Here is a 10,581-nt window from a genome sequence, read left to right as displayed (position 1 = left end):
TTCTGCATTGTGTGACATTCAAAGACGTCCGGGCATCGCCGCCATCGTGTGGCAGAAGTAAACAGTTTTTTCCTGGCCCTGGCGCTGGTACTGTGTTGCTGAGTGATTTACGCTGTTGAGCTGGAGGGCGTCATTTCCTCGCCGATCAACTGAAGATCAGGGGTTTCTACACCGCAATCAACCCCAACACTTACTTTCCCTCCAGGTCTGGTAGAGAGTGCATGCAGATTCCACTATGCCGCTTGATCTACCTCATCTGCGCCGTCTACGCTGGGTCCTTCGCATTCCAGCCCAGCGTTCCCGCAACGACGCTATCATCGGCGGTACAGGAGACGACGACGACGACGATCATTTCTAAGCCTAACGTATTCCTAACTCCTTTCCTGCCACAGGAACACTTAGACAAGGTTTGAGTTACTTTCTTTGCGACTAACTCCCAGTACCTCCCGATATACTGCTGGCTATCGCGCACCTGTGCACTCTACAGTGTGGAATCGTGAAACGATGAAGACATGTCGAGCACAGAAACGATAAGTAATTCATATTCCACGGACAGCGATAACACTATTGATGATATCATACAAAAGTGCAACATGAAGAGGCCAGCGACAGGCTCCGATCCCTCAAGAACCCTCAATACCACTTCCGATGAAGAGGTTCACCGAGATAAAGGAGAGACGTCCTCGCAAAGCGACCCTGGGGAATGACAGAAGGATACTCTCAGCAGAAGGAACGACTGCCATCTTTGCACCTATTCAACGGGATGCGAAACTAGCGAAGATGAACCACTTGAAGTTGTCCGAGTATCTTACCTCAGAACTTAGAATAAAAGAATAAAAGAAATTCGTCAAAATCCATCAAGGAACATCATAGCAGTTGACGTCGTCAATCCAACTGCAAAGATTAGACTGCTGAAACTGACGAGCATATGCACAATACCTGTGCGTGCCTACGAGTCACGCCCCTAAAACTCTTCTTTTGGGGGTACTCAAAGATATCGACATCTCTCTCGATGATGCCCAGATTTTAAAAAGCATCAAAAGTGACACCCCAGTCCTTGCAGCACGTCGTATCAAAAGAGGCGCCGGAGCTGTAAGGTTTACTTTTCTTGGCGACAACCCTCTGCAGCAAGTCACCTTCCAGATGGTCAGCATGCATGTCTATCGCTACCAGGCACGGGCGCTACAGTGTAATAAACGTTACCGCTATGGACATATCGCGACGTGCTGCAGCAACAGACAACTTTGCGCCAATTGCGGCACCAACCACGGAGATGAGGAATGTAGGACTGAGGAACCCATTTGTGTAAACTGCGGAGGGAACCACCCTGCTACTGCGAAAGAATGGACTAAGCTCAGGATGCAGCGGCGCATCGCAAGGGAGAGGTCCCGCTCAAATAGCTCATACAGGCAGGCGAAGCAAACAGTGAACGGAAAACATAAGGATAAAAATAGGTCAGAGAACACAACGCACCAGCGGACCCACATGTCGTACAAGACACACAAACAGCTCACACAACCAGTAGACTGCCAGCAATGGCGGCAGCAAATCAACAGCGGGATGTAATATCAGATTTCCCTTGCTTGTCTGAAACTAGAGAGAGATCAAGACATAAGGATGCACGAAATCATGCTCCTCTCTAGCAAATACAATATCTTTCAAATAATGAATGAATCAATCAACAATATCAGACATCTACTGAACGAGAGCACGAGACTAAGCCATATTCACAGGCAGTATGGGAACACACAGAAGATTCACCCAGCGCACTCGTAGCACCCGTCCCGCACTCAGCAAGAAGTGAGTGCATGCCACACAATAAGTTGGCTCATCCTGGTGATAACCAACAGCATCGTTCATCGACCAATGCAATGCCATCGACCAGTGCCATCGAAGCCATGCAAACGTACACCAGCTTCGCAACAACTATTGCAACCATGTTATTTGCGGCTTTACGCCAGTTATGCGCATTGGACGCGCTTTCCAGGAATGCACGACGCATCATACAGCGCATCTTGCCATTCGAATCGACAGTCCTGAGCCTACTCTAAAGGTCTCGTTCGTACATTTGGCGCGACACCTTCGCACAAAGTCCAACGAACCCATGTAATGGTCAAAGTGAATAAGTCTGCCACTATATTCCAATGGAACTGTAATAGTCTACAGCAGAAAATGGGCGACTTCCGCAATTTCGTTCGTTGTAATCGTTTTCCAGTACTGGCCTATAGGGTAAACGACAGGTTCAGGATGTCAGGCTATGAGATATACCACTCTCACTCGATGAATCACCCCAGCAGAGCCATGTTATGTGTGAGAAAAGACATACCATGTGCTCTCCTACGTGCGTCCACCGACGAATACTTCGAATACGTGACGTGCCGCATCAGACTGAACAACATCTTCGTTACGGTGACTAGTGCATATATAGTGTCCAACGCAAGTCACAGTGGAACAGGTAAGATACTTGTTGAGTGGTCTTCTCCTGTCATCGTGTGTGGCGATATGAACGCCCATAGTGTATTGTGGGGAAGCAGGCACACTGACGCTCGTGGCAAAATTTTTGAAACACTATTAGAAGAATTACACCTCACCTCCGTCAATGATGGGCCACCCACTTTCTTCCGCGGACCACGTTGTCACAGCTCAATAGATGTTACGATCTGCTCCACGGACATTGCACGCCACATCAAATGGGCTACGCACGTTGACTCCTTGAGGAGCGGCCATATGTCCATTCTCGTTAGACATCGTATGCTCGGCTCTGAGAAACGACATTAGCGCGTCCGTGTAGTGGACTGGAGTCTTTATAAAACCGAATCAGCTATAGATGTCGCAGATGCAACTACAGAGGAAGAGTTTGTCGCTGCTGTGAAGAAAACAGCAGACGGAGTCTTAAAGGTCGTCATAGCTCCTAACACGCACACTCGCGTAGACGCAGAGTATGAGAGGCTACGAGCGATTCGACGCAGAGCAGAGAGGAGGTTTCGCCGAACAGGAAATCAAGTCGATTATCGGGAAGCATGTCCGCTGCAGCGTCTAATACGGCGGTACTTACAGTGGAGATCGTACGTTTCAACTATTACGTCTCACTAGTACTCTCTCTCTCTATTACTAGATTACGTCTCAACTACAGTGGAGATCGTTCTGTTCATCCTTATCACCATTCACACCTACGACATGCCTATGGCAGGTAATGCAGACACTTGCAACAGTAGACACTACGCAATCGTACCCTTTCAGGGCGCTGTCTGTTCACCTCACCTTACCTCACCTCAATACCGACTAGAGGTCTATTGCAAATGAGTTTTGTAGCCTACTGACGAAGCCATCTACTTCCTCTCTGACGCGTGCATACAAGGCAGCTGTGGAAAATGCTACAAGGAGCACTGTGCTAACCGATAGCGCCCCGTGTACGTCCCTCGACAAGGGTTTCAGTCTAACAGAGCTGGAGGCAGCTATAGGATCAAGGCGAAGCAAGTCTTCCCCAGGTCCGGACGGCATTACATACAAACACATCGCTGGCTTAGGACCCTCCGCTCTGAAGGCATTGTTAGGTATCGGTATCATTAATAAGAGTTGTAACGATGGCAAGCTCCCAATTGGCTGGAAAATCTTGTGAAATTTATCCAGAGCTGTGGGACGGATACAACCTTCTAGCATCCTGTGTGCATGATCTTGGGATAATTGTAAATAGTGTTTAATTGGGGACTTCTAGTGAACATGTAGATAGTTGACTACTGAATAGTGAATAGCGAACTTGCATGATCTTGGGATAATTGTGAATAGTGTTTAATTGTGGACTTCTAGTGAACATGTGGGTAGTGGACTTCTGAATAGTGAATAGCGAACTTGCATGATCTTGGGATAATTGTGAATAGTGTCTAATTGTGGACTTCTAGTGAACATGTGGATAGTGGACTTCTGAATAGTGAATAGCGAACTTGCATGATCTTGGGATAATTGTGAATAGTGTTTAATTGTGGACTTCTAGTGAACATGTGGATAGTGGACTTCTGAAAAGTGAATAGCGAACTTGCATGATCTTGGGATAATTGTGAATAGTGTCTAATTGTGGACTTCTAGTGAACATGTGGATAGTGGACTTCTGAATAGTGAATAGCGAACTTGCATGATCTTGGGATAATTGTGAATAGTGTTTAATTGTGGACTTCTAGTGAACATGTGGGTAGTGGACTTCTGAATAGTGAATAGAGAACTTGCATGATCTTGGGATAATTGTGAATAGTGTCTAATTGTGGACTTCTAGTGAACATGTGGATGGTGGACTTCTGAATAGTGAATAGCGAACTTGCATGATCTTGGGATAATTGTGAATAGTGTCTAATTGTGGACTTCTAGTGAACATGTGGATAGTGGACTTCTGAAAAATGAATAGCGAACTTGCATCATCTTGGGATAATTGTGAATAGTGTCTAATTGTGGACTTCTAGTGAACATGTGGATAGTGGACTTCTGAAAAGTGAATAGCGAACTTGCATGATCTTGGGATAATTGTGAATAGTGTAATTGTGGACTTCTAGTGAACATGTGGATAGTGGACTTCTGAAAAGTGAATAGCGAACTTGCATGATCTTGGGATAATTGTGAATAGTGTCTAATTGTGGACTTCTAGTGAACAGGTTCTGTTATGACTCCTTACGGGTTACCGTGCTGCTGCTGCTGACTGCTACTGACTGCTAACTGCTTCTGACTGCTACCAACTGCTGCTGCTGTTGACTGCTGCTGCTGCTGACTACTGTTCATTTCTGAGTGGTGACTGCTACAGTCGGTCAGTCCAGTAAGTCCACTTCACACAAGACAGTCAGTCTAGTGAGTCCAGCCAGTCAGTCCAGTCCAGACAAGTCAGTCGGTTGAGTCAGTCCAGTCCAGTCAGTCCAGTCTAGTTCAGCGCAGTAACTCAGTCAGTCATGCAGTCAGCATTGACAAACACAACAAACAATAAGAAGCCAAGAACAGATCCCTGGGGAACACTGACAATGTTAAAAATGGCAAAGTTGAGAAAATCGACGAGTTTCTTTCTTTTCTTTAAGTTCTGCAATCCAAAGGGGGACGAAGCTCGTCAGACACGTACGGTTGGCTTGTGAGACATGTACACGATGTGCACATATACGGACTTTGCTTAATGTCGCTGTTTTGGTGGTCCACAAAGTGGTAGTTGTAGTTGGGGGCGTTGTAGTTGGGGGCCAAGCTGCGATAGGGAATTAAGACGACAATATAAGCCCGTATGGGAGCAGCAACGAGCTCATTACGAATGTATAACGCTGTTCGGCTCTCCTAGGACTGATGAGATCGATAGGTTGTATAACCATTAAAGGGGTTGTGAATCCAAATCCAAATATTACACAAAATCATGTTTGAAATGGGTGCCAAACATCTCCGTCGAAGCCCTTTCACGATGCGCTCCCGCGCCACGGAGTTATGGCGCTTTGAATATGAGGAGATCTTTTCACTCTTAGCTCGCCGCCTCCTCGCCCGACACAGGAAGACAGCGGCATCGGGATACAGCGTGTATTGGTATCGATGCAGAAGACCAGCGTAGAATACCAATAGCGTAGAATACAGCGTAGACCACGATTGAAACGGTGTGAGACTAAAGGAACCTGCTCTGCGTTGATGTTAAAATACCTGTTAACATCATCATCTATGGTGATATCGTAGTTGGCGATTTCGACGCATGATGGCGACTAAAACGGACAAAGCGACAAAGAAGTGTTCATTTAACATTTTTAAATAATTTGTTGTTGGCTAGGAGGCGCAACGCCACCGCCCGTTACAAAGGGGCGGCCAATATCCGTCCGTCCGTCCGTCCGCCCGTCCATCCATCCATCTGTCTGTATCTGCTAGCTACAAGAAGAAGAACCAAGGCGCTCGGCTTCCAGCAACAAGTGATATATAACAGCAACAAGGAAATATAGCAGTAACGAAAATACGTCCATTATCCTTCCCTGTAACGAGCATAGTTCAAGGACAATGTTCAGTTAAAGTGCTGTTGGCACATTTCCCACTGAGGTCGGCCCAGGACGCATACAGCTGTACCCCACTGCTTCCTGCTGTTCTGTACTGTTCTGATCTGTTCTGTACTGACTGTACGCAGGTGCGGAGCCATTCCCCGGTGACTTGCTCTGCGACTGCAATCAGTGATAGTAACGCCCATTTGTTGGCAGTCCCATTACGCCTAATGAGATGGCACGACAGCCCCATTTCGCCTATAATGGCAGGCACCCCCTCGCCCTCCTAATCCTGAAAATCGCATTAGGCGAAATGGGAATAGGCGAAATGGGACGTAGAGCACATGAGTAGTATTTTCGGGGAAGGGGGGGTGGGGTAAGAATTTATAATATAGGAGCAGCAGAACAAGTCGGGAGAAGAGTTCAGTTTCTCCTCTTTTCTTCCGTTACAAACAAATTAACAAACGAACAACTGATTTAACATGCATTCACGAAGGTGCGCACGAAGCTTTATGCGCGAGCACATGACCGTGCTTGCCTGATGCATTGCCTTGATCGCGCGGCAGCGGCGGCGCTACAGGGCTCCCCCTCTGCCCCCTCCGCCCCTCCAGTGGCAGAGAATGGCTGTCTGACCAAGTAACGTGACATTGAGGCTTTGCGGGGGAGGACAATGGCGGCGAGGGGTCGATCACAAAGCGATGATAATGGGGGGACGACGGTATCTTTACGACCACTGTTGGAGATGATGAAGAACTTCTCTGTGCCTTCGAGGACTGGATGAGGACCAGAGTAGGGCGGCTGCAGAGCCTTCCGAGTAGCGTCGGCGTCAGTCCGGAGGAAAACGTGGGACGCGGTGCGAAACTCCAGCTAAATGTAGTGCGGTCGGGATGTAGGAGTGCGTGGAGGTGTAGCACGTATGCCGTCGAAGATACGGCGAAGACGACTGGCGTAGGTGGAGGGATCAGGTGCCGTTCTGGAGGACGGGCTGAAGAAGTCACTAGGCAGACGAAGTGCGGTGACATATACGAGCTCGGCGCTACTGTACGCAAGATCTTGTTTCAGTGCGGCTCGGATGCCTAGTGGCATCAACGGAATGATGTCGATCCATTGGGTGGGGTCCTCGTAAGCCATGATGGCAGCCTTTAGTTGCCTGTGGAAACGCTCCACGAGTTCATTTGAAACCGGGTGATACGAAGTAGTGCGGCAGCGTGTCGCAACGAGGAGAGCAGTGAAGGCTGAGAAGACCTGCGCTTCAGACTGTTGGTCTCTATCGGTGACGATGCGGGATGAGACACGTACCGAAACGCGAGACCCAACAGGACAGGAAAGCCGCAGCGACACAGTATTGGCAGAAGCGTCTCTCGTGGGCACAGCCTCAGGCCATCTTGTAAAGTGGTCATCCATCCGTCCGTCCGTCCGAAGATGTGTATAATATATGTTTTGCAGTATAAAATATATTATAAATTACACAAAATAAATAACATATACGTATAAGACGTATAAAATTACATAAAATATATTTTGTATAGTTCCTGCCGAAAAGACTGAGGCGCGAGTCCATGGAACACGTGCACCAGTATCATGTATTCATGTGTATTTAGGAGTATTTATAAAGTATTTATTAAATTGGCATGTAAATATACTATATATTTTTTCGAGTCTGTATTTAAATACAAAATATAAATACACGTATTTATATTTTAAATAGTATTTTAAATTCAATACATTTGAAATGCCGTTTGTTATCCCATCTGTTCCTGACATAGCAAGGAGCCGCTCCGACGAAGAAATACGCCAATGCCACGTTTCGTAATCTTTTGTCCCAAGCTGCACTAAGTGCATTTTGCGTTTGTTTGCACTCTAAGAAGAAGGGGTGTGAAAAGGTGGTAACTATAAAGTGTGTAAGAGTTTGATAAGAGTGTTGAGCATTCGCACTGTGCCGTTTCAAATGAAATGCCGCAATGAAATGCGTCTCTTCTTGTCGTCTGCTACGGAATATCCTCTTGCTGCGCCCCAGGATATTTCCCGCAGTTAGTAGTGCGCGAGAAGATACATACTTATGACGTACAGTAATTCTACTTACGCAGCTGCTAAAATCAATTAAGTATTTCGCACCATCCGCTGGAGCATTCTGGGGAATGTCACTTGTGTGAATGCATGGAATAGCGCGGTTTGCTCGTCTTGCCTTTTATTCATCCACAGTGACTGTTGTGTTCTAGTCTGCAGCAGCCGAGTCTATAATTTTCTCAAAAGGCTGTCTCCATTTTTTTCTTTTTACTTTCAAATATACATATATATATATATATATATATATATATATGCTTTTTGTCCTGACGAAGGCAGTGCCACTGTCGAAACGTCGACCATTCTTTTTTTTTTTAATCTATGTGTTAAATTGCCCATTAAATAAATTAGTTTTTGTTAACGTTCCTGTAATCTGTAGTCCAAGTCTTATTATTTCACTTTTATTCAACTTCGTAGCCGTCTGATATATTAACCTATTTGTTCTATACGAGGGGGGACCCAAAAGAAACCGGAATTATTTTCTAAAAAATTGTGTTTTTATTGTTGCATGCTCTAACTTCAAACACCTTCAAAGTGATCTCCCTTTGATGCAATGCACCTGTCCAGACGTTTTTCCACTGCTCAAAACAGTTTTGGAACTCGTCGACGTTGATGGTTTTTAGTGCTTGTGCCGTTTTCTGTTTCACTTCTTCGACATCGGCAAAATGTTTCCCTTTGAAGACTTTCTTCATCCAGAGGAACAGAAAAAGGTCACAGGGGGCGAGATCAGATGAGTAGGCTGGGTCGTGCACAGGGGTCATTCCATTTTTGGTCAAAAACTGCTGAACACTCAGCGTGGTGTGGGCAGGTGCGTTGTCGTGGTGAAAGAACCAGTCACCTGAATGCCACAGCTGGGGACGTTTCTTCCGTAGATCTTGGCGCAACCTTCTTAAAACTTCCAAATAAGAGCTTTGGTTGACCGTTCCACCCGGCGGAACAAATTCCAAGTGCAGAAGCCCCTCACATCAAAGAAACAGATCACCATTGTCCTGACGTGCGACTTGACTGGTCGTGCTTTCTTGGGACGTGGTGAACTGGCTGTTTTCCATTGACTAGAATGCTGTTTCGTTTCGTAACTGTAGCACCAAGGTTCGTTTCCTGTTATGATTTTAGAAAGAAAGTCGGAGTCCGTCTCCAACTGGTCCTTTAACGCACGGCACGCAGCCATGTTCAGCTCTGTCTGTTCGGACGTGAGCAGTCGAGGCCAAATTTCGCTGCAGCTCGTTTCACGTGTAAATCGTTCGAGAAAATTCGCTGACATGAGCTCTACAACATCCCTGCCAACTCCACAAGCTCATCAATGGTCCGACTGCGGTCTTGCAAGAGGGCTTGACGAATTCTGTCGACATTTAATTCAGTGTGGCTGGTCGAATTCCGTATGGAACGAGGTTGATCGTCAATCGACATTTCGCTTCGTTGAAATCGAGAAATCAATTTCTACACTTGTGTTTTGCTCAAAGCAGCCTCCTTGTAAGCCGTCTGTCGCATAACTGCCGTTTCTGATGCGTTTTTGCCCAGCAGGAAACAAAATTTCACTGCCGCACGTTGTTCGTGCAAATCAGCCATCGCGAAATAGGCAAACGCATTGAAGGGGCCTACCAATAGAATTCACTGAAGCCGAACGCAGCGTTGCACAACAACGCCATCTTGTGCACTGATGCAAAACAGTTCGTAAAACTCTCACCTAGTGGTGGAAGCCTGTATTACAAGGGATCCGCCCTCGCGAGGACAATTCCGGTTTCTTTTGGGTCCCCCCTCGTATATATACGCCTATGTACCTTCTGACGCCATCCACTCAAACGTTGCCTGCCTGCGTACTGTTGATAAGGCCCAACAATGCCGAAACAGCTGTCCAGTACTGGCATGGCGACGTTTGAGTTACAAACATATGCTATACGTGCAGCCAAAGAGCTCTGGCTATTTTTTTTTTCTTTATATATATATATATATATGTGTGTGTGTGTGTATGTATGTATGTATGTATATATGTTTACAAGTCACAAACGTTGCCACACCAGCACTGGACAGCTGTTTCAGCCTTTTGGTCCATCATCAGCAATGCGTAGGTAGGCGACGTTTCAACGAGTGGCACGTTTCAAATATACGTATTCGTGAGGATCAAAAGAACAAAAAGAGAGATTCTGCAATATTTCTTGTTGTATAGAATTGAAGACTCCTTCTGATTTGATGGCAGTTTTATGCTTTTTGAGGGCTGTTCTCCGCTATGGCTTGCGTACTTCACATGAGTCAGCAGCTAACGTCGTTGTAATGTGTCCTGCACGATAAGGTTGGTTCGGTTTCGGATTGCAAATTATATTTTTCGGGGAAGAGACGCTTGAAACAGGACACCGTTCTTTCCCTTTCACTCGTACCACCCAATATTTGTTGTCAAAAAAGCCGAAATTTATAATGTCGAAGTCCCGGGATTTGGCCTTGCGAAATCCCGGGATTTCGGGATCCCGGGATCCTGGGCTCCGAACCCTGACAGAAACGAACTAAAACGAGCTTCAAGAAGAAGGCTCCTCTTCAAATGCACTTTGGTTTTGCA

At 46.3% G+C, this 10,581-nt stretch overlaps 1 protein-coding gene across 1 annotated transcript; it reads right to left on the bottom strand.

Annotated features, from left to right (window-relative positions):
• Window positions 1-6,836: 6,836 nt before the first annotated feature.
• On the bottom strand, window positions 6,837-7,373 carry LOC135389253 (uncharacterized). The gene has a single exon (XM_064619318.1). The coding sequence runs from the start codon at window positions 7,371-7,373 to the stop codon at window positions 6,837-6,839; it is 537 nt and encodes a 178-aa protein (XP_064475388.1).
• Window positions 7,374-10,581: the final 3,208 nt, after the last annotated feature.

The sequence above is a fragment of the Ornithodoros turicata genome, chromosome 3, assembly GCF_037126465.1.
Source record: "Ornithodoros turicata isolate Travis chromosome 3, ASM3712646v1, whole genome shotgun sequence".
Classification (NCBI taxonomy): domain Eukaryota; kingdom Metazoa; phylum Arthropoda; class Arachnida; order Ixodida; family Argasidae; genus Ornithodoros; species Ornithodoros turicata.
The sequence above is the reverse complement of the archived record's forward strand: the minus strand, read 5'-3'. Positions and strand labels throughout refer to the sequence as shown.